The 25,563-nt window shown below is 39.6% G+C and overlaps 1 protein-coding gene across 3 annotated transcripts; it reads right to left on the minus strand.

Moving 5' to 3' along the window:
• Positions 1–11,108: 11,108 nt before the first annotated feature.
• Positions 11,109–24,924, minus strand: LOC125246176 (adhesion G protein-coupled receptor E1-like). 3 transcript variants are annotated; one of them, XM_048157088.1, is made up of 23 exons: positions 24,830–24,924; positions 23,333–23,371; positions 22,888–23,214; positions 22,382–22,690; positions 21,852–22,157; positions 21,316–21,621; positions 18,951–19,007; positions 18,775–18,831; positions 18,601–18,657; positions 18,423–18,479; positions 18,249–18,305; positions 16,058–16,092; positions 15,821–15,898; positions 15,536–15,725; positions 14,331–14,447; positions 14,003–14,184; positions 13,740–13,910; positions 13,378–13,584; positions 13,068–13,300; positions 12,809–12,875; positions 12,634–12,725; positions 12,384–12,546; positions 11,109–11,795 (listed from the first exon to the last, which is right to left on the minus strand). In XM_048157088.1, the coding sequence occupies exons 2-23, from the start codon at positions 23,364–23,366 to the stop codon at positions 11,736–11,738; spliced, it is 3,162 nt and encodes a 1,053-aa protein (XP_048013045.1). In that variant the 5' UTR covers positions 23,367–23,371; positions 24,830–24,924; the 3' UTR covers positions 11,109–11,735. The 3 variants fall into 3 exon arrangements, with proteins under 3 accessions (XP_048013045.1, XP_048013046.1, XP_048013047.1); XM_048157089.1 differs by lacking the exon at positions 18,775–18,831 and having other exon boundaries at positions 24,830–24,915; XM_048157090.1 differs by lacking the exons at positions 21,852–22,157; positions 22,382–22,690 and having other exon boundaries at positions 24,830–24,915.
• Between the last annotated feature and the right edge of the window lie 639 nt (positions 24,925–25,563).

The following is a 25,563-nucleotide window of genomic DNA, read 5'->3' on the forward strand; positions in this document are numbered from 1 at the left end:
CGCCCTGGCAACCAGCCAGGACTCCAGACCCCAGGGAACCCGCCTGGTCAGTTCCTCCAGTGCCGCCCTGGCATTCAGCCAGGACCCCGACCCTCTTAGAGCCCCCGTGGTCTGTTCCACCGGCTCCCCCCTGGCCTTCGGTTGGGGGCTCTGGTCCTGGCCCACCATCCCTCCCCCTGATCCTCCTCCTGTCCACCTCCCTCCTGAGTTTTTGTGTTTTTCGTTTTTGTTGTCTGGTGGAGCGTCTGGTAGCCGCTCCTTTGAGGAGGGGTAATGTCATGATCACTAGTGAGAGTGCCCTAGTCAGCCACTAGAGGGCACTCCATCCTGGACTCTTGTTTTCACCCCTTGGACTACATTACCCATAACTCACTTCCCTGGACTCATTATCTCATTGTCATTGCACCCAGCTGTTTTGTGTTCATCATTAGTGTCTGTCTATTTATACTCAGTTGTTTCTGTCCTTGGTTGTGGTTTGTTGTATTGTTACGTGCACTTTTTTTGTTACCTCTGGCTTTCTGTTTTTTGTGGACTGTTATATGGATTTTGACCCTTGCCTGTTCTCTGGATTTTGACCTTGGATTACCCTTTAAATAAATGCTGCAACTGGATCCTAACATCTTGTTCTTGTGTGCACCGTGACAACTATTTTTTTCTTTTGACTTCAAAATTTCACATTTAATTCATTGTAAAATTTAGCAATGTCTAAACGTTTTTTTTTTTCAGTGTACTTTTAAGAACGATTTAATTTATTGTTAAGAAATATGTTAATGGTTTGTGTAACACACTTTATTATTGATTTCAGAAATGGACCTCCATTCAAAGCTTTTCTGAGGTTGGTGAATGGAGACAACTCCTGTTCTGGAAGAGTGGAGGTTCTCTATAATGGAACATGGGGAACAGTGTGTGATGATGGCTGGGATCTGTCAGATGCTGCAGTGGTGTGTAGAGAGATGGACTGTGGGAATGTGAAAGAGGCAAAGAGTGGTGCTTATTTTGGACCAGGTTTAGGTATGGATGAACGCTGCATAATGAACTGGGAGTGAGGCTTCATTGGTGAACTGTACATCAACAAAATGGGGTATACAGATCTGTGAACATTTAAAAGATGCTGGAGTCACTTGTAACAGTGAGTTAAAAAAGTGCCTGACACATTTTACATATTGCTTTGAAGGCAGAGTTCAGAGTAAAATGTCATTACTCATTGCTTACTTTTGTCATTCTAAAAGAATATCCTGTTGTTTTTTAAGTTGCGCATAAATTAGTCTTTTTTTTTTTTCAAAAGCAGTTCAAGATCAGAATTGCATTTAAAAAGAGGTTTTGTCTGTTTTACCTTTAAAATATTAAATGGCTGCAATTTGTAAGGCTTTATGTGTAAAACCACTCTTTCAACAGATGTGAAGCTGGTGAATGGTTTCAGTGCATGTGAAGGCAGTGTTCAGATTCGGTATCGTGGGCAATGGGGCGCAGTGTGTCACACTAGAAGATGCTACAGTGTTGTGTCAAGAGCTGGACTGTGGAGAAACTGCAGAGCCAAAGGCGTATTTGGCTCCCTCAGTCGGGCAGATTTGGATGGATAATGTGGCCTGTACAGGAAATGAGCGAACTGTGCAGGATTGTCCTTTTACTGGTTGGGGTGTGAGCAGTTGTTTGAATAACCTTCATGCGGGAGTTTTTTGCCAAAGTAAGATCATCTTACAAGTCAGCTTCTCAAATGATGTATATCTTAAAGTCACCATGAAATCAAAATAAACAATTCCTATTTTTACAGAATGTTGATTTATTTTATTTATCAGTGCACATCGTTATTTTTTTAAAATTTGCTTGCCCTCGTAATCTTTACTAAAATTATCTTCCCCTCTTCTTATCTGATAATGTGTTTATTGACGTGAGGGCGGGACAACCTGTGACTCACATGAGATCGACCAATAGCAAATCAGAACCATCCAATCAATTCCCATTTGACATCAAGTCCCGCCCTACAGTTTTTCTTGTTCGAGAAGCTACGATATACGTCATAATTAGGAAGAAAAAATTATCGCAAATTCAGTTTCTCACAGACTTTATGTATTACATAATTCACATCACATGTTCTCTGATGTTTTCCTGGCAAATGCAACAAAAATATGCCGTTACAACAAACCGTATTCATCCTTTAAAGCCCCTGTCAATGTTTTGCTTCACAGAGACTGTGAGACGAGTTTTGGTCAGGATTGTGGTGAAGGCCAAGACTGGAGTCAATGTCAATGACCCAGATATCAAGAAGAATCTTTTGGACATGGTGAGGTTCATTATGTGCTCAATAAGTGTGATGTGTAGCTTGAGTGTTTTCTTATTATCTGAATTTCACAGATAAGGAAGGTGGTACAAAGAACGGGGAAGTATAGTGTGAACTGGAGAACTGTAAGGACGCTGAGGCGGCGTTAGAATCCATGTGCAGTGTTTTATTACAATCCACAGCAAACAAATCCAAATCGACAGGCAAAGGGCATAAACGTAAGGCAGGCAGAAGTTCAAACACAATAAGGCAGTCCAATCCAGGCAACAGTACAAGGGGTAATCCAAAAGGCAGAAACAGAATCAAACAGGCAATGGTCATAACAAGATGGCAAACAATCAATGAAAGAAATGCTCGGTAAGGCAGGTCAAACTGGCAATACTTCGCAACTAAGCGATGACCCCCCAGTGACTCCTGGCGCTCGACGAGGACGTCCCCATTAGTGATGCGCGGGTCGGCTTTTTTTCCAACCCGCGGGTCCCGCTTTCATGAAATTATTTGGCCCGCCCCAGCCCGCCCCGCACCACTGTATCTATTTTTACAACCCGCCCCGCCCTGCACCCGCAGCCATTAAATAGACATACTAGTAAGGTGACCACCCGTTCCGCATTTCGCGGGACAGTCCCGAAATTGGGAGCTTTGTTCCGCGTCCCGCAAGACTTAAGTAGTGTCCAGCATTTCATTTACGTCTGTAGTTTTTTTTTATCCCTGAAATTACAATACAACAGTAAGAAATATAATAAAAACTATGACTGGCATTTAAAAATCTGTTTGTGCAGCCATCATATTCTAGCTGTGAAAATAACCAACCAATGCAATCATAGAGAGAGTGGACATCAACTGAGTCAGTAGCTAAACACAACTACACCAGCAAGGATTTCATCTCACATACTAGATAAGAACCTCAAGAGCTGCTCAAAGCTGCCTAAATCGAGGATTTAAAGCATGTAATCATCCATTCGGATGGCAAATATTTCCAACGAACGGCAGCGAAGCGCCACACACGGAAATGGTCGAGCACTATATTCTCCATTTGTTTTAACCAATACAAAATTGCGACGTTCAGACTGACACGACTTTCTTCTCACGTTTATAGTTCATTTAATGCGGGTTCTATGGCGTTGTTATAATGAAAAATGTCGAGAGCACATTATTGTATCACGAGAGCGCATCAAATTCACGAGCAATCTCCGCTCACAGGCGGTTTAACTGGACGCGCCCGCGCTCTCGCTCAGATATTACATCTGCGCGCTCAAAATTTGTCCTCCTGCATGTGCAGCCGTGAATCTAGAATTTTCTTCTCTCCAGGATTTAATGTTGCCATAAGAGCAACATTGTAGTGTGGGCACCCACCGGCAGAAACATTAATCGGCGCATATGCCAAGTTTGCCAACAAGTGTAAATCACTATTTACATTTTAATTTACAAATTTATCTGTCTCACGTGTCTCGCATTGTCCAGCAAAATCACATCTACTGTCCTGCAACAGATCAATAGCCAGGTGGTCACCCTACATACTAGGCATTGTAATATAAATGAAAACAGCCTTTATTTCAGCCTGAAAGTGCTTGGAAACATCGCCCTGTAAACAGGCAACAACACACGATTATGAATATGAACCATAAATCAGGTCATATTAATAACAAGATAATGATAAACATTTTCAACATTTACAAAGCAGCGTCTGTATTCATCTAACAGGCTAAATAATTTTTTATTTCAGATTTGTATTGGCCAACAGTTTACAGCCTACGCTACATAACCACTGAACTTTTGTTTTATTTAACACACGGAAAATATGTCTTGACATGCTGGAAGTGCTCATTTTGTGGCTCTCGTGTTTGTATATTTTTTCACACGAGTTTCACACGAGTTGCACTTCACGTCGTAGCCGATACTGTCTCGATTGTCTCTTGCTGCAGCTATTTCTGAGAACCGGTCCCAAACATTAGATTTAGCAGTCAGAATTTTTTTTCTTTTAATTATGTAAATTCCCGACCTCAATTTCTCCCACACCTCATCTTCCATCTTCACTTTTATTTCTCCGTTTTTGTTGTTGTGGCTGGCGCCGGGAGCTGCTTGGTGCGCCGCTTTTATGACGTGACGCCAAAGGTTTGGGGACATCACGCAAGTTATGTTGCTACGGCCTTCGTATTGTAACCTTATCAAAGAACCTAATAAAATATGAAAATAGATATTCCCAAATATTTAATATAGGCTATAGGGAATTGCACGCAACAAACATGGATTTATTTATTTATTTTGTTTTTAATGACCCGCCCCAACCCGCCCCGCAAATAAAGTGACAATTTCTTTACCCGCCCCAACCCGACCCGCGGGTTACCCACGGGGTCCGCGGGTTATGAGACGACCCGCGCATCACTAGTCCCCGTGGTCGTGGTGCTGGACGGTTGGGTCTGGCTCGATGGAATTCCTCCATCAGCGATGGACCCAGGATGTCGTGGGCGGCCACCCAAGATCTCTCCTCTGGTCCGTATCCCTCCCAGTCCACCAAATATTGGAGTTGACCCCCTCTCCGTCTGGATTCCAACCACTCCTTTACCGCATATGCCGGAGTTCCATCAATGTCCAGCGGTGGAGGTGGCTCCTGGTTCTCAACGTTGGGGTCAGCATCCAGGTGGACCGGTTTGAGGAGGGAAACATGGAAGGATGGAGAGACATGATAGTTAGCAGGAAGCTCCAACTGATAGGTAACCGCATTAATCTGTTTCAAGATTTTAAATGGGCCTACGTACCTTGGGCTGAGCTTGCTGCTGGGCAGCCGCAGTTTGAGGTCCCGCGTCGAGAGCCAGATCCTTTGTCCAGGTTGGTAGGGAGGATGTGGGCGTCGTCGTCAGTTGGCCTGGATTTCTTGGTTCCTGACCGCTCGTTGCAGGCGCACATGAGCACTGTCCCACACCCTCTCGCTACGTTGGATCCAGTCGTCAACTGCAGGTACCAGAGATGGTTCACCTGACCACATGGGGGGAACATGGGGGGTTGATATCCTAGAACGCATTGGAATGGCGTGAGTCCAGTAGATGAATGTCTCAGTGAATTCTGTGCGTACTCTGCCCATGGTAGAAACTCGGACCAACGATGCTGTTCACAACCACAGAATGACCTGAGATACCTGCCGATTTCCTGATTCAACCTCTCGACCTGACCGTTCGATTGTGGATGATAGCCTGAAATCAAACTCACGTTAATGTCCAGTTGTTTGCAGAACGCCTTCCATACTTGGGACGTGAATTGGGTTCCTCTGTCAGATACGATGTCTTCAGGTATACCATATGTTCGGAAGACATGATGAAACATAGCTTGGGCAGTTTCCATGGCTGTGGGAAGACCTTTCAGAGGGATTAGTCAACAGGCTTTGGAGAATCGATCTATAATGACAAGGATGGTTGTGAACCCATTAGACAGAGGAAGGTCAGTGACGAAGTCAATCGAGAGGTGCGACCAAGGCCTTTGAGGGATAGGCAATGGCTGTAATAACCCAGATGGTAATTCCTTGGGTGTTTTAGACTGAGCGCAGACAGAGCAAGACTTGACATAGATACCAGGATGGCCTGAGCAGAGCGATGTATGGACCCACTGCAAAACTTGGACTCGGAGACTTGCCAGAACATAGTGCTTATTGGGTGGACAACCTGGTGGTGTGGGTTCATTTTGTTGCTCTCGTTGAATTTCCTCCATTAAATCCCATGTGACTGCAGCAATGATGATGGATGGTGGTAGGATGGGTTCTGGTTTGAAGTCAGCTTGTGGGTGATCATGTCTTCTGGATAGTGCATCAGCCTTGCTGTTCTTACTGCCTGGACGATAAGTGACCGTGAAGTAGAACCTCGTGAAAAACAATGACCATCGTTCTTGGCGTGGATTGAGTCTCTTTGCGCTCTTGATGTACTCAAGGTTCTTATGATCTGTAATGGTCTGGAAGGGGTGAATAGATCCCTCTAGCCAATGTCTCCATTCTTCTATAGCAGCTTTCATGGCTAGGAGTTCCTTGTTCCCGACATCGTAGTTGCGCTCTGCATCCGTGAGCTTCCTGGAGAAGTAAGCACATGGGAACAGCTTGCCTGGTTGTCCATGGCGCTGGGATAACACTGTTCCTATACCACTGTCCGAAGTGTCCACTTCTACGATGAATGGTAAATTCGGGTCTGGGTGTTTCAGAATGGGTGCAGTTGTAAAGCTGTTCTTGAGATTATTGAAGGCTTGGGTGGCTTGGTCAGTCCATTTCAGTCGTGACGGTTTACCTTTTAGCAGAGATGTCAATGGTGCCGCTGTCATGCTGTAGTTGTGGATGAATCTTCGGTAGAAGTTGGCGAAGCCCAGGAACCTCTGAAGGTCTTTTACTGTTTTAGGTCGGGGCCATTTGGTGACCGCTGTGATCTTCGAGTTATCCATTTCTACACCATGATAGCTGACATTGTACCCCAGGAATGAAGTTTGTTGAACATGGAATTCACATTTCTCAGCCTTGACATAGAGTTGGTGTTTCAGTAGCCTGTTGAGTACGGTCCTGATGTGATTCTTGTGCTCCTCTTCAGTCTTGGAGTATATCAGGATATCATCAATGTAAGCGACCACGTACTTGTCCATTATGTCCCGGAAAATCTCATTGATGAAGGATTGGAAGACAGCAGGTGCATTGGACAGGCCATACGGCATAACCCGGTATTCATAGTGCCCCCTAGTGGTCAGGAAGGCAGTTTTCCATTCGTCACCCTCTTTAATCCTGGTGAGGTTATATGCACTTCTAAGATCAAGCTTGGTGTAAATCCTGGCTTCACGTAGCTGTTCGAGTGCTGCAGGTAGTGGGTAACGGAACTTAACTGTAACTTGGTTTAAACCTCTGTAATCAATGCATGGCCGAAGTCCTCCATCCTTCTTTTCTACGAAGAAGAAACCTGCAGCTGCTGGAGAGGTAGATGGGCGAATGAAACCAGAATTGAGGGCCTCTTCGATGTACTCCTCCATAGCTTGACTCTCAGGACGTGACAGTGGATAAATCTTACTCTTAAGTGGCATGGCATTGGGCAGGAGGTCGATCGCACAATCCCAAGGACGATGAGGTGGTAGCAGTGTTGCCTTGGCTTTACTGAAGACCTCCTGAAGGTCCTGGTAGCATGGCGGGATGTCACTCAGGACTTTCGATGCTGGTGGTTAAACATGGTTTCAGGATGCTGTGGGTTAGACAGTGGGAAAAACAAAACGGTGACCATTGCGTGATCTCACCATGGAGCCAGGAGATGACTGGGTCATGAACAGATAACCAGGGGTATCCAAGGATGATCTCATGACGTGGAGAATTGATGACGTAGAATGTGATCGTTTCTTGATGGAAAAGTCCGACTTGGAGTTGCATGGGCAGAGTTTGCTGAGTAATGCCTTTTCCGATGGGCTTATTGTTGACAGCGCTGACTTTAAGTGGAGGGTTGCAGGATTGCGTGGGAATGTTGAATGTCGTGATGAGGTCTTGATGAATCAGATTTAAAGCTGAGCCAGAGTCGATCAGCGCTGTAAATTCAAAGGAGTCACTATCAGTAGAGATCTGTACTGTTGTAGTGAGTGATTTAGTGTTAGGAAGTAGAAGGTTATCAACACTCACCCAGTTGTGTTTGATGGTGCTCCTCCAGGTTTTGAGTGGGCATGATGAGTTGCGATGACCGGGTTCCCCACAGTAGAAGCACAGATTATTGACGAGCCGTCGTGATCTCTCTTCACCTGATAGTCTGGTGACTCCTAGTTGAATGGGTTCTGGATTGGCCTGATCGTTAGACTGGATAGGGCTGGAAACTGGCTGGGTGGGCAGATTTCCCTGATACAATGGCTTGAAGTGTGCCTGGTTGCTACGCATGAGATTGTCAATCTTGATCGCCAATGTGACACAGTCAGGGAAAGAGAGATCCTCACCCTTACACGCCAGTTCAGTCTGTAGTTGGAGGTTCAGACTGCGTTGAAACATGGCCTTGAGAGAAACATCATTCCAGCCACTTTGTGCAGCGAGCGTTCTGAATTCAATGGCGTAATCTGTGGCTGTTCTGCGGCCCTGGGTTAGTTGTATGAGACGAGTAGAAATATCCTTGCCACCTGCTGGATACTCAAACACATCTCTGAGTCATTTAACAAAATACGTGTAGGATGATCGGAACAATGGGTCCGATTCCCAGACGGCCACGGCCCACTCGATCGCTTTACCAGTTAATAAAGACATGATAAAATGCACACTTCTTTTCTTCAGTATCAAAGTCACATCCCTGATGCATGAAATAGATGTCGACTTGCTGGAGAAAGCCTTTACATTGCTCCGCTGAACCATTGAATTTACCAGGTAAAGCAAGGCTTACCTTCCGGGGCATGGGCGGTGGTAGCGATCGTAGATGTTGAGTGAGGTAGTCGTTAGCCGCTTGAGCTTTAGCCAGTTGGTCTCTGAATTCCTTGAGCACATCGCCTTGATAAGCGAATGCGGCCTGTAGACTGGAAACTTCTGCTGGATTCATCGTTGGCGAAGTATTATGTAAGGACGCTGAGGCAGCGTTAGAATCCATGTGCAGTGTTTTATTACAATCCACAGCAAACAAATGCAAATCAACAGGCAAAGGGCATAAACGTAAGGCAGGCAGAAGTTCAAACACAATAAGGCAGTCCAATCCAGGCAACAGTACAAGGGGTAATCCAAAAGGCAGAAACAGAATCAAACAGGCAATGGTCATAACAAGATGGCAAACAATCAATGAAAGAAACGTTCGGTAAGGCAGGTGAAACTGGCAATACTTCACAACTAAGCGATGACCTAGCCATGCTTAAATGCTAGACAAACAGGATGTGATCAGAGAAGCAGAGGGAGCGGCATACAGTCAGTATTCGGGAGAGGGCTCCCTCCGCAGCCTGATGAACAGATATTTCACAAACAGAGAACAGCCTCAGGTTTGTAAACTAAATGGTTTTGTATCTCTGTATGTAAATATTATAATTCAATATTTTAATCATGAACCTGTTATATTTACAGGTCTTTTTTGAATGAGAGGAAAGAAAACACAGACTCTAACCCTAATTATAATGGAGTAATGCTATTTTCTCTTCACACTTAATTATTAATAATTATAATCGAAAGTGTGGTAGGTGGGGCTCAAGTAACACTAACTGAGCGCTAGTCAATCAAATCAGACCTTCCCACAGAGAAATGCCTTATGATGCCGGTAACACTTTACAATAAGGTTTCATTTGTTAACATTAGTTAAGTACATTAGATAAATGGGCTATGAATGAACAATTCTTTTACAGGATTTATTAATCTTAGTTAATGTTAATTTTAACTATTACTAATACATTATTAAAATCAAAAGTTGTATTTGTTATCATTAGTTAATGCACTGTGAACTAACATGAACAAACAATGGACAGTTCGTCCCCTTGGAATTATAAGATTCTAGGTTCAGATTATGTAGTCTATTTGCTTATTTTCAGTCACATCTTTGTCATACCAGGGAAAGTTATGTATATATTATTTTATGTTTTAACCTTGATCCATCCTGTGTACTTGAATTGAGCTGTATAGCCATAAATGTCTGCCTTATGGCATACTGGATTAAAGCGTATACTAGATTAACATAAATTAGATTGAACATTCATTACTTTGTTCAGTAGTTTTGTCATGTGTGAAGGTTCGTTGGGGTTGACGGAGTCAGCGTTCACTTTAATCCTGAGCACATTTCTAATCTCTGTAAAGAAGTTGTGGCACACTGTCCCCCAGCGGCCATCATGAAACACCTGCACTGTGCCCTGACAGGTGTTGTTCGTGTTCACCAACTTCACCTCTAGAAAGAAGTCAGAAGAGTTCCTGTTGTGTCTCCGTGCTTACATTAATAATTGAGTGTTTCTAATTGTACAGTATTTAGTCATATTGTAATTGAATATACATTACAGTATGCTGTGCATATTGTACAAAGTAGACAGATTTTAACAATAACCCCTCTAATCTATTATCAATACAAGCATAGGTAGCTATATGAAATATATCACAAAATAAAAAAACAAGTAATTTGCAAAAAAAAAAAAAAATCTGATGTTATTAATACCTCTTATTCTTCTTCGTCTTAGATCGAGTCTGCCTTTTTGAAAAGTGCTGTAGACATATAGACATGATTTTCTTGTCAACTACTTTAAAAACAAATATATTTGTTAAACAAAATTTTAACAGATGAGTGGCATTCATTATCCGGTTCAGCAGGGCACTGTTCACAATGAAGTGGTCATCAGCATGGGATGTGGCCAAAGGATGCCCACTTCTATGCCTTTCTGTGACTCTTCCAGTCTCTCTGTGTTTCTGTTGCAACCTGCTGATGACACTCTGTGACACTCTAAACTGTCTGAGAACTTCCCGTTTGAAGCCTCGCAATGGCCACCTACTGTTGATCAATTGTTAGGTGTCGTCTTGGTCTCATGATGTCAAAATGTGAACAGCATGATGAAGAGGACTGTTTAAATACAAATTTTCATTGAACCAGAACATTTAGTGGTCGATTCATGGATCGGACACTTGTTGTGATTTTTGCGGTTAATCACCTTGTTTGAGAACAGCATGTTATGCTGAAACATTGAACAGTTGGACTTGTCCATTCAAAAGTTTAGAGAAGGTCAAATTAAGTTCACATGTAAAAAAACAATAATACAAAGGACAGTTGTTTCCCTGCTGCACTCATAAAGACAGTCCCTTGCTGCATCCTACTGGCATAAAAATATAACCTGCAATGGTAAATCACTCACACAGACCAGGTACGCCAATATTATGAAATATTATTTATTGAACAATAATAGCCATTCTAAACTTTGTATTTCATGAATATTATTTAATAAGTTGTAAATTGTATTTTTGGAGTGAAAAAACAACAACAACAACAACAACAACAACAACAACAACAACAAAAATTGAGTGAAACAACAACAACAAATCCTTAAAATATAAGCAAACAAGTCATTAGATTGTAATGTATTATCTTAGAATCACAAACTGTTTCCCAAGGACATCAGACCTGAAAATTAGTGTAGATCTACGAGAGCTCTGGAGTAATTGTAAAGATTTATACATCTTTAAATATATAAATGAACTTACAGTAAGAGTCCTGATCTGGTCAGAGCCTTAATTACTCCACTAAACAACACACAAATCACACCTCAGCACATGCTACAGTGTGTTTGATTGAAAGAGATTGATGAGTATCATTATTAACAGAAATACAGTATACAAGCTGATATACAGTGATCCTCAGCTGACACAACAGACTGCTACTATCTGTCCATCATCATTATAAGGAAACCTCCTTTAATTGAAATGTAATTTCATACATATGTAGTTCCTTGTCAGTAGATTTCCAGGAACAGATTACACAACACCATATCGGTAACTGCCTGCTGTATCAGGTTTTTCCTGAACATGATGCTGTAGTCCTCAGTGTTTTTTGAGTGCACAGCAAAGACATCTGAAGCAGTTTCTGTACTGCTGCCTGACCTGGACAAGAATGAGAGGAGCTGAGTGAGTTCATGAGATCAGTTTAACATTAAACATGTTTAAATGAAAAGTAGAAAAGGAACAATTAATCATCATGAGAAATAAGAAATATGCTATATACTACTAGTATGACATGAATGAACTCATGAACCAAAATGAAATTGTTTATAATAAACAGGTAAGAAAATGTGTTTTAAAGGAGTCATATGATGCTATTTTAAAAGTTCAGTTCCAGCTTTGTAATGGCAATTGAAGCTCCAAAAAGCTCATCCAACCATCATAAAACTAATCCATACGACTCCAGTGGGTTAATAAATGACTTCTGAAGTAAAGCGATGATTTTTTTGTAAGAAAAACTATATTTAAAACTTTATAAACTATAATCATCAATGGCTTCCAGATTAAAAAGCATCTTATGATCTCTTTAAGAGACTGCATTTGCATTTTCAGAAGTGAATACTGATACTTTACTTTTCTTCCATATACTGTTTTGGAGACAGAGTGAAATGGTTAACGGTAGCAACTGTAATAGTCTTTCATATTCAGTTTTTTTCATGGAATATGATGGTAAATTGAGTGAGGTCTAACCTCATTATTGAGGACACAATAGATCAGGAAGATGAAGGTTCCCTGCTGGGAGTTCAAGATCAGGAAGAGGATCTCCAGCACCTTACTGCCATTAGTGAAGAAACCCAGAATCCAGGAGCAACCAAGAACCACAAACTGAGCCAGTGTTTTAAATACCATAATCCTGCAGAGAAAGAAAGAGAGTTTATGTGTCTCTATTGACTATATATGTATATTTTCTATGGAGTGTTCAAATCTGAACGTTTGATACCTGGTTTGTTTCATCTGTGAAATTTCAACGTTCAGATTTTTGAGAGTTGAGCTCAGACTGATGATGATGCTGATGAAGAGAATCATGTTCAACTGAAAGTAGAAAACAAATAATTAACCACCTTGTTTTCTCTTTAATACAAATTAAATCATAAGAAATAAAAAAATGTGCTTACTGCAAGTATGACAGTAACAGGACCCAGAAAACTCCAGATAAAACCTTTATCCACTTTAATCCAGCAGCTGTTTAGAGGAAAACACAATATAATAACTGTGAGTGAAGTTGACTATTGAAACATTAATGATTTTAATCTCGTCCGTGACGTTGGTACAGTGTATGTAAAAATGGATTTTTAACAGATAGCAGAAATGTCACAAAAGCACAGAGCTGCTTTATTATCTTTCGAAACAAATCAACTAACAACAACAACTCACTGTTCACTGCCGTAGCCATCAGGAACCAGCCAGCCAGACACGCCCACCACAACCAGAGCAACCGCATATCCAATCACACACAGGAATCCACTGTTAAGCACCTCCCACTTTTTAGAGCTGATCCGTGATAGGTTCGTCACACAGACGTAGAGCAGCACAGCTTCAATGAACATCCACACAAAGCCGGAGAGAAAGAGGAAGTGCAGAACTCCTGATATCACGGCACACAACACCTGGAGACAGTGAGAGAGGGTTATGATGATTCTCAGTGAGGGTATGCTGAGCTGTAGGGCTCCTTCATCATTCTCACCTGCTGAGGGCGTATGAGGCTCAGAAACTGTTGTGTGAGCAAGAAGAGAAGGTGAGCCAACAGCAAACTCATGCAGAGGTTGACTCGAGCCACATTATTCACTCCAGGACTCCACTGACAAAGAGCAAAGGACAACAGGGCCAAACTGAAGAACACCAGCCCCACGATCACACACACCAGATTCAACCGCTCCAACAGTGAGTCGCTCTGAGAAAAGACGTCAGAGGATATGTGTGCCAAATCTGTGCTGCTCTTGAATGGTCACTATAAATGTTGACCATCTGCTCTAGATTGCATTTGAATTCGGCTAGTGTATTCAATGTTTCAATCTTTTGAGGAGTTTTACTTATTCACTTTTGTACCTCTGGTGGGAGTGGGATTGATGGGGTTTGCATGATGAGAGCGAATGTTGACAGATGAACACAGGAACACACGGTGAAGCTGCTGTTGGTCTTTAAAACAGAACATCCATCTACAACCCACTCACTGACATTCCAGTACACACAGGACAGAGAACCGTTGGGGTCGAGCTCCTGCAAAAAGAAGAAAGAACATGCAGAAAATATTATAACACTGAATATTAGATGTTGTTGGAGTTGGACAAAAGCACATTTCAGTCTCTCACTCTGATGTGTTTGAGGGTGAAGTTGACTGGTTTGGTGAGTTCAGTGTTGGTGGTTTTAGGAAGAGTAGCTGAGATCACAGTGGACATCATGGTTTTATCAGTGTCATTTGGTGTGTTGAAAAAGTTTGGCTGCAGTAGATTCTCCATTGTGTTGTAGCTCATGAATGCCACAGAAGCTGATCCTGTGTGAAAGAAACAAAAGCGATATTATGCAATATTATGTTAAAACATGAACTATCAAAAAATAAGTAAATGTGGTTTAGTGGCGATGGTATGACACTTTTTATGATTTGTTTTTAATTTAATCAAATGAAAACATTTCAAATACTTCCAGTGTTGTTCTTGGCGATCCCAATGAGATCGATGTCCACAGAAGAATTTGTTGTGTTAAGTCGAGGGATTTTATCTAAGGTGAATTTTGGTCCAACCATGAAGACTTGTCCCTCTGATTAAAAACAAACAAGCAATTATTTGCTATATCAATTTATTTGCAAAATTTCTTTCTTTTTTTTTTTTTTTAAGAAAGTCCAATTCAATCATTCAATTTGCACACATGACAAATAAATAAAACACATATTCACTATTTTGGGGTATACATCTCAGATGTAGTAGTTTGGATGATGTCCTTAAAACACTGTTATTGATTATTACCATAAACGGCACTGACTTTCTGTTTTTATCATTTGAGAGTTTGGTAAATGTCTTGTGAATGTTGATTGTTGAGCAAATATTTAGAAAACACATTGTGCACACCACAACGAACCATGAAGTTCTTACTGTAAATGAACCTGTGTTTAATGTTTTTATTTCTTTTTTCAATGTTTTTTAGGATTCGGGTTTTTCAGGACATTTCCACCAAATGATGATTTTGCACCAAAAAACTGACCTTGAAATAATCACAAAAACAAAAGAAATACTGATATCAAAAACAAATGATACAGCCAATGTTTTCTGCTCTCACTTAAAACATTTGTAGCTCATACTCAATTATAGTTACTGTGTGACACTGTTTTACCTCTCAATATATTATAATGAATTTATGTATATTTCAGTTTTAATAGGTTTATATGTTGTCTTAGCCATTTTATTCATCTTACCTATTTTAATGTCTGTATGTCTTTAAATGAGACATCATGAGTGATCACATGACATGAATCAGGAAGTAAAGCAGCATAAAGGAGGCAAACAATCAAGGCAGAGATTGTCTTATTTGATCAAGGTCACCAATTGAACTGTAGTTATATTGAAGTAGTTATATTGTGTTGTTTTAAGTTCCATGTGGAAACTGTAAATACACTTCATTTATTCACTATATAATTGTATTCTGTCTCACCTTTTAAACACAAACTCTCACACACTGTAATCTGATCCCGTTTTATTTATGTAAATCGAATGTTACAACTGTAGCTGGATTTATCATTGTTGCTGTCTGCCTCCTATGATCCACCTCTGCTCTCTGCTCTATTTACTGAAGTCCCTGACATCATATATAATCTCAGTTTCATCATCAATAATAACAGTTTCTCCACTCACCTACAGCAGCAAGAGTAAAACTGACAATTTCACTTGTGTCTGTCGGCTTCACCAATGTAGATATGAGTTTCTCACTGATTTTTAACATGTCGTTTCCATAAGATGTTAGTTCTTTTGGGTTGGCTGATGATGACGTCTCTAAAATCTTCTCTGAAGCGTTGAAGGCCATAGTCAAAATGCTGGTCACTTCCTAATTTATTGATCAGATGAATACAGTTACTATAAATGTCAACTATATCAACTGACACAGATTTGATTATTTTATCCTTTTTCTCTTTCTCTTACAATCACAGAGAGCACTTGAGCTGTAATGTTCTCTATCTGCTTAAGAAGATTTTGAATGCAGCCTCCTGAGGTCTGTCTCTGAAATCACAATTAAGCTTTAAATGGTAAGTAAAACAGACTTTGTGATTTTAATCATGTTTTGCAACATTAACAGCAAACAAAATGCATCAAGAATAAATAGAAAATCACATTCATATTTCAAATTTACATATTCATATAAGTAGAAACTCAACTTACATCACATTTTTTCTGCAGCAGCGTTATATTTAAACCTGCAATGACAGAAATCAGCATGAAGACAATAGAACAGAACTCCAAATGAAAATTCAGCAGGGTCAGACAAAACTATGGAAAATAACCAATATCAGAATGTCCTCATATCCATTTTTACAGTGTTTTATTAATTTTGAACATTCTGTTATGACCACTGTATGTGAAAGAAATTCAGTTTTCTATCTATCCATCCATCCATCCATCTTTATCCACTTATCCTGGGTCAGGTCACGGGGACAGCAGCTCCAGCACTGGACCCCAAGCTTCCCTTTCCCAAGCCACATTAACTAGCTCTGATTGGGGGATCTCGAGGCGTTCCCAGACAAGTGTGGAGATATAATCTCTCCACCTAGTCCTGGGTCTTCCCCAAGGCCTCCTTTTTAGCTGGACGTGCCTGAAACACCTCCCTAGGGAGGTGCCCAGGGGGCATCCTGACCAGATGCCCAAACCACCTCAACTGGCTCCTTTCAACGGAAAGAAGCAGCGGCTCTACTCCGAGTTCCTCACTGATGGCCAAACTTCTCACCCTATCTCTAAGGGACAGGCCAGTCACCCTCCTGAGGAAACCCATTTCGGCTGTATGTATGACCAGCGATGAGCCAGCCTTCATGACCTTCACGACTGCCCCATAGGTAGGGGACCTTCACGACTGCCCCATAGATCACATGACCTTCACGACTGCCCCATAGATCACTGACAAGCTACGCAATATCGCGTTCATTATCGCAGATGAATCGCCTTCGATAATGAACGTGATATTGCGTAGTTTGTCAGTGTACTGCGGCTCTGTCTATTAAATGCCGCTCCATTTGAAAGCAGGTGATGGCGATTTAGCGGTAATCAGGGAACCGGCTTTACTGACGAAATGCGTGTGACAATCGCATGCGACATATCCCCCAGCCCTAATCCGAGCCACTTTACACTCATCTGCGAACTGACCCAGTGAGTATTGCAGGTCACGGACCGACAATGCCATCAGGACCACATCATCTGCAAAAAGCAGCAATGAGATCCTCAGCCCACCGATCCGCAACCCCTCCCCACTACGACTACGCCACAATATCCTGTCCATGAATATCACAAACTGGATTGGTGACAAAGCGCAGCCCTGATGGAGGCAAACCCCCACCCGGACACAGCTCTCGCTTTGCATGTATAGAGATTGGACTGCCCTGAGAAGGGACCCCCTCACCCCATACTCCCGCAACACCTCCCACAGTATCTCCCAGGGGATTCGGTCATATGCCTTCTCCAGATCCACAAAGCACATGTAGACCGGATGGGCATACTCCCATGGAGTCAGTGTTTTCTCTTTCACTTATAGATTTTTCATCAGGAAACAGCCCATAAAGCAACTACATGTCAGCAAGAAAGGGGCTATATTTAAAATTCAGAAACCATTGTCATCAGTGACACCGGTGGCCATTAAGTGAACTGCAGGCACAAAAGACTGAACATGATTCAAGGCCCCGATATACTCATGATTTTGCATAGACTGTTACACTGTTATGATATTTGGTTATAAAGTATATTTGAGACTATATATTTCTGACTATATGAGACAGTACTTTGAATTAATCTTTTTTCTTTGCATGACACATTGACATTACACTTACAGTACAATAATGTCTCTTTTGGCATTATCTTGAACATTGCATATGCATTTGTTTCATGTCATAGAAGGGAAAAAAGGCTATAGGGAGCGTGCGTGAATGGCACATCCTTTTGATTTTCCTAGCAGAAACGTCCCGAGTTCATCACATAACATTTCATTTTATGAATCACTCTTACAAATAATTAGATGGTTGCATAATGGTTATGCATATTTGACATGCTGTCCGAGCTCGGAATTTGGCCTGAACCCAGAGTACTTCCCTTGGTTTGCATTCACTTAATTAGGTTAATTTTCTAAATGCTCCTCCCGAACTTTGTTAATAAAACCTAATTTATTTGTCACATCTACAGGCTTTCATTGACAACACAATTTTTGTTACAAGCTGTTCACACAATACATGAATATGCTCACATTTAGCATCTTTAGATTGGTAGCAATCAGAATGTATCAAAATATTTTAAAAGCAATGCTTAAAAATAAATGAATGCAGCCATAAGTGTGGTTGGCAGTGGAGGAGCCAGAGAGATCAGACTACATTACCAGCTGAAGTTGTTTCTGGTCTGACTGTTGTATCTGTGCTGCTAATGTCAGTAAATGCTGAAAAAAAAGACTGATGAATAACAATGGTTCACAGAACACACCTGTTCAATTCTTTAGATCCACAAACATTCAAACAAAACACAATCCAACAGAGGAAACATCAGACTACATTACCAGCTGATGTTGTTTCTCGTCTGACTGTTGTATAGGTGCTGCTGATGTCAGTAACAGCTGGAAAAAAAAGACTGATGAATAACAATGAATCACACACACACACACCTGTTCAATTCTGTAGATCCACAAACATTCAACCAAAACACAATCCAACAGAGGAAACATCAGACTACATTACCAACTGATGTTGTTTCTCGTTTGACTGTTGTATAGGTGCTGCTGATGTCCGTAACAGCTGGAAAAAAAAGATTGATGAACAGGTGTGTGTGTGATTCATTGTTATTCAATTCTATAGATCCACAAACATTCAACCAAAATACAATCCAACATAGGAAACATCAGACTACATTACCAGCTGAGGTTGTCTCTGGTATGATTGTTGTATCTGTGCTGCTGATGTCAGTAACAGCTGGAAAAAAAGGACTGATGAATAACAATGAATCACACACACACACCTGTTCAATTCTGTAGATCCACAAACATTCAACCAAAACACAATCCAACAGAGGAAACATCAGACTACATTACCAGCTGAGGTTGTCTCTGGTATGATTGTTGTATCTGTGCTGCTGATGTCAGTAACAGCTGGAAAAAAAGGACTGATGAATAACAATGAATCATCAAACAAACAAACAAAATGATACTGAAGCATGCAAAGGGCACATGTAAATATATTTACCAGCACAGTATTGAAATAATGATAAATACTATCCACCCTAAATGGATATGTACAGTAAAACAGCTCATATATACATTTTCGGCTTCTAAATTTGTATTGGGTTAACCATTTTATAAACGCTAAAAGCCAAAGGTACTCAAGGTGTGCTGTATTGTGCTAAAAGTCACAGCTGAAGGGCATTGTTAGGCACAACATGAAGCAGGGTGCCTCCTTGACCCCTTCAGCCATGACTATATTCACAATACAGTATGGCCTCTTGTACCTTATTGCTTAAGTGAAACATTATTTAAAGGTAATTATGTAAACCATCAAACAAAATTGCAAACGCCCCTTTCACACGTCGCGCCTCCCCCAACTCTAACATCACAATCACAGTTCTTACGGGTCCTTGAATTCATGTTACAACAGATAAATTCGGGCTACTTTCAATAAAAGGTCCAACATATTTTACATATACTTTTAGCTGTGTTGCTATGTGTCATAGTGCTTCTCCAGATCGGCTGCACAAGCTCTGATGATGACGCATCTGTTTCACGATTGGCCAGATTTACAGATGCCACCTTCAGTTCGACTAACCCACATGGAAAAAACCTATATAAACATATATGTTTCAATAAAGGTTTTGATATAGGTTTTTAATATATGTGACATATATAAAATTGGCCGTTTTCCTATATTATATGTACATATATGTACATATATGCACACATATATATGTACACATATATGTACATATATGTACATATAATATAGGAATACGGCCAATTTTATATGCACACATATATATGTACACATATATGTACATATATGTACATATATGTACATATAATATAGGAAAACGGCCAATTTTATATATGTCACATATATTAAAAACCTATATCAAAACCTATATTGAAACATATATGTTATATAGGTTTTTTCCATGTGGGAAATTCCATAACATGCCAATTACATGTGATAATTTCACGTGTTCGCACATACATAAGTTCTTGCATTCTTAGTTTTTGCCTTGATAATAGAAAATATGAGCTAGGCATCATGTATGAGAGTCAAAAATGAGATATGAGCTACAAAATGATCAGATCCTGCCATTAGCTATATAGAAGACATATCTTGTATGTATAGGGCTTATATGTGGATATGAAGAAGCAATACAGGAGACCTATATTTCCTGTATATGCACATATATGCACCTCATTTTTGCCTATATGTGCATATACACTGCATATAGGTTTCATATATGTGCATATATCCACATATAGGTTCTTTCCATGTGGGTAATGCTGAAATCTGTGTTTTTATAACAGTAAAAACACTTTTAATGTTACCATAATGTTATATTATGTCATGTTTTTATCAAAATAACTGATAAAAAAAAATATAGAGACCCACTTTTTTTCATATTTAAATAGTATAGGCTTATGTTAAACTTTATTCTTGTACAGATGGTGCTGTATTATGTAGTACATAAGAAGTGTTTCTGTTGCTTCATGAAAACGTCTTAAATGTCTATGATCCATTTCTAATGTCTAATCCATTTTGTCTGTGATAAAACACCGTCACTACAGGAAGCCGACAGTGTCAGAATTGATGGCTCTGTTTTCAATTCCGCCCCAGACTGCAAGCTGCAAATCTCGCCAATCTGTCTGCACAGCGCTGCATGAAGTCGAACACACCTTCTGTCTACTACAGCTAATGTGAGTGTCTTGCTTATCTGCACCGGCCGCATTTTTTGACTGTTTGAGGCTGTCTACACTGGACACCTCAAAGTAAACCTTATAACATTGGTCTTTCTGAACAGCATTGTAATATCCATTGAAGCTCGTAGCATTGCAATGCCACATTCGCTTTGACATGTTCATGACTGTTTAATCTCTGAAGGTCTAAATACAGCAAAATTTGGCTCACAGTCTTTTTCCATGTAACTCGTCAGCCACTCTTAGCCCATTACAGTAGCTACACCCTAAATTCTTGCTGTAGTTAGAGCTTGAAAGTTATTGACGGATCTGTGCAGACTGCTCTCGCTGTTTTGATGGTGCCTAGGGGACTTAATGTTTATACTTTTGGGGGAGATAAACCCATGGATCGCATACTAATAGTAGTCAATGAATGATAAACTGGGTTAGAAGACTGTATTTTAACATTAAAAAAAAATCTTACATTAACCTAAATCTTACATTTTCACCTTTAAATTCTTTGAATATTTTGACTCACATTGGCAGATGACTCCAGCGTCTTCTTTATGTCCACAGTTACGTATTCCCCATCCAGGTGTCCAACAGTTCTTTAGTGAGGACTCAGTGCCAGTGCAGTTTACATCATCCATCCATATCTGTCCAGATCCTTGTCCAAAATAAGCTAAACTCTTTGCCTCGATCACATTCCCACAGCCCATCTCTCTACACACCACTGCAGCATCTGACAGATCCCAGCCATCATCACACACTGTTCCCCATGTTCCATTATAGAGAACCTCCACTCGTCCAGAACAGGAGTTGTCTCCATTTACCAACCTGACAGCTGTTATCCACACAAATAATATAAATACACAAGTATGTTTTTTTGTTTTTTTTTTCTTCTTCTTTTTTATCTTCTTTTATTTAAAAAAAGATCAGCGACATATGGCATTTTGAAAGAACAAGAACTTCTTTAATTCATGATTTCTTATATCTAGCTCTCTAGGGTCATTCCTACAAAATAAAATGTACAATATTAAATTTGTGCTTCAATTATGAATGTTTTAAACTCACAGTTGCAGATGACTCCAGCATCTTTATGATGTCCACAGTCATGTATTCCCCATCCTCTTGTCGTACAGTGCCTTAGTGAGGACTCATTCCCAGCACATTGAACATCATCCATCCATATCTGTCCAGATCCTTGTCCAAAATAAGCAGCACTCTTTGCCTCTGTCACATTCCTACATCCCATCTCTCTACACACCACTGCAGCATCTGTCAGATCCCAGCCATCATCACACACTGTTCCCCATGTTCCATTATAGAGAACCTCCACTCGTCCAGAACAAGAGTCACCGCCATTCACCAACTTGACAGCTATAATCCACACAAATAATATAAAGATATGAGTAAGTTGTTTTTTCCCCCCACATATTTGTTTGCCTTCTTTTATTTGAAACAGATCAGTGACATATGGCATTCGAAAGAACAAGACCTTCTTTAATTCAAGATTTCTTCTATTTAGCTCTGTGGGGTCATTTCTTTAAAAAAAAGAAAATGTACAATATTAAATTATTCAGTTATGAATGTTTCTGACTCACAATTGCAGATGACTCCAGCATCTCCATGATGTCCACAGTTATGTATTCCCCATCCAGGTGTCCTACAGTTCTTTAGTGAGGACTCATTCCCAGCACAATTTACATCATCCATCCATATCTGTCCTGATCCTTGTCCAAAATAAGCTTTACTCTTTGCCTCGATCACATTCCCACATCCCATCTCTCTACACACCACTGCAGCATCTGACAGATCCCAGACATCATCACACACTGTTCCCCATGTTCCATTATAGAGAACCTCCACTCGTCCAGAACAGGAGTCACTGCCATTCACCAACCTGACAGATACTATCCACATAAATAATATAAAGACGCAAGTTATATATTTGCATATATTTGTGTACCTTATTTTAAAAAGACCAACGACATATGGCATTTGAACAATCCAGTCCTTCTTTAATTCATGATTTCTTATCATGGCCATTCCTTACAAAATGTACATTATTATTTTTTTTTTATTTCAGTTATTAATGTTTTAAACTCACAGTTGCAGATGACTCCAGCATCTTCAGAATGTCCACAGTTACTTATTCCCCATCCAGGTGTCCTACAGTTCTTTAGAGAGGATTCATTCCCAGCACAGTTTACATCATCCATCCATATCTGTCCTGATCCTTGTCCAAAATAAGCTAAACTCTTTGCCTCTATCACATTCCCACAGTCCATCTCTCTACACACCACTGCAGCATCTGACAGATCCCAGTTATCATCACACACTGTTCCCCATATTCCATTATAGAGAACCTCCACTCGTCCAGAACAGGAGTCACCATTCACCAGTCTGATGTCAGTGCCAATGACAGTTGTGCAGCCTGTACTTGTTAAAGTCACAGATGCAGATGAGTTTTACAATGAACTCTTAAATTGAGAAAATATTATTGGTCTGACAGAGAACGGTTATGTTTTGTGTCAGTATGTTGGTCTCCTTACCCAGAAGCAGAAAGAGTTGCACGGACCACAACATATTCTCTGTAAATATATTTCATATTAGATTATGTGGTTCTTAAATATCAGCAATAATGAAAGCATGAAAGAATAATTGCAATGTTTAAGCATCTTCTACAGTACTTTAAATAATAACTATTGATGAGGGCGAAGAGAAGATTAATTTTCCCGTGTTTATGTTTTAACATCTTTATTATATTTATATAGAAATATATATATTTATATTTGTATGAAGGAAATATCCATTTAGTGTTTCTCTTCATGAACTGTTTCTCGAAGTTTGTTTTCTAAATCTACTGCACACGCATATATTGGGTTTCTAAAAGTTTCCATTGGCATATGCAAATTAATCAGGTGATAAAGTACAGATATTTTTAAAAGGCCACATCTGCAGTAGTAGACTTGTACATGGCCTGAACAAAGGCCAGTTTTTATTTTCATTGGTGCATTCAGTTTTCACGAAAAGGGGAACTAACCCCTCAATTTTCCATCACATGATGTGTAGTACTGTACTTTGGACCTCCAAAATGCTGAGATGCCTACATTTTTATTATTTTTGATTTGCTTGTGGTTTACTGGTCTTGATTACATACATAAAAGAGGAACTTGCTTATGTGTCTAGTTTTATGATATATAAGAAGGCCAATTTTCTTGTATGCTCAGTCTCGATCTGACATCCTCTCAGTCGTGACTCAATTTTTGCTCTTTGCATTTTATACCAACGAGATCTCATCTAACTTTACTTTTCATAGGCAAGAGCATTTTACTCAGACTTATAGATTTATACTTAGATTTTTGATTAACATTATATTTAGATTGGGTTAACATAATACTAAACTTTTGATTAAAATTTTTACTAACATTTTTCGTTGTTAATACTTATATATTTGAACTTCAATATTTCAGAGATATTGGAAGTGTATTTATAACTGTTTGTATTATTCTGTTATGATAATTTTCCTTTATTAAATTTACATTTTTATCAACCAAAATCAATTTCTGATTATACTTCGTTAAGCAATAAAATCGATTTAATCATCTGACCTTGGTTCTCCTCATTGTATCAATAATGTATCACACAAATGCAGTGTTTACAGTTAAATGTACTGGCTACACTTTATTTTAAGGTGCCCTTGTTACAGTGTAATTATACATTTAAGTACCGAGTAATATTAATTAACAACATGTACTTAATAGGGTTGAGTTTAGGGTTAGCTGTAATTATGCATAAATTGCTGTTATTAGCACAGTAAGCACATGTAACGTGTAGCAAAGACATTGTAAAATAAAGTTGTAAAATTAATCATTTAAATTACTCTAAAACATCCCAAGTGTGGACTGTCAGTGTAAATGTAAGACAAAAAATATTATTAAAATAATATTTGAAACATAGCCCATTACATAAATGCAAAAGTACAAAAAAAAAAAAAAAAAAAAACACTGATGATATATATGCATATGCTAATGATTTTATGGTAATACCTGGTTAGACGGTCGTCTGCTTGAAAAGTGAGTCGTGTGACAGTTAAACCGACTGCTTTCCTCTTGTTAACAGCCACTCTATAGCCTGAACACCTTGTTCTGCCATACAAATGGATTAATATAAATGGGAATGTACACCTACGTGTGCATTTTTTTTTTTTTTCCACCCATAAACATAACATTGGGATCCACATTTGATTAACAAAACATCTAGAAATTCACAAAATACCTGTGCATAATCAAATTACTATTTAAACCTGACAAATATGCAAACTTCCCATTCTAAGAAAAACTCTGATGCATTTGTTTATAGGGATATAACTTAGTGTGTAACAGACTCTCTGACACTTGCTTTGTGAATGTGTTTTTAACCAAGCATATATCGAGTATTTAGTAAAGGAACTGTTTTTATTGCATCTGATGGGTAAACTTATTCCATTTCAATCCTTGACCTTGTACAAACCCGATTCCAAAAAAGTTGGGACACTGTACAAATTGTGAATAAAAAAGGAATGCAATAATTTACAAATCTCATAAACTTATATTTTAATCACAATAGAATATAGACAACATGTCAAATGTTGAAAGTGAGACATTTTGAAATGTTTTCTCGGTTTAAACATTTGATATATAAAATATTGAAATTTGAAGCTTCGACATCATTGCATCCTGTTTTTATTGACAATTTGTACAGTGTCCCAACTTTTTTGGAATCAGGTTTGTACATGTGAACT

This window comes from Megalobrama amblycephala, linkage group LG14 (assembly GCF_018812025.1).
Source record: "Megalobrama amblycephala isolate DHTTF-2021 linkage group LG14, ASM1881202v1, whole genome shotgun sequence".
Taxonomy (NCBI): Eukaryota; Metazoa; Chordata; class Actinopteri; order Cypriniformes; family Xenocyprididae; genus Megalobrama; species Megalobrama amblycephala.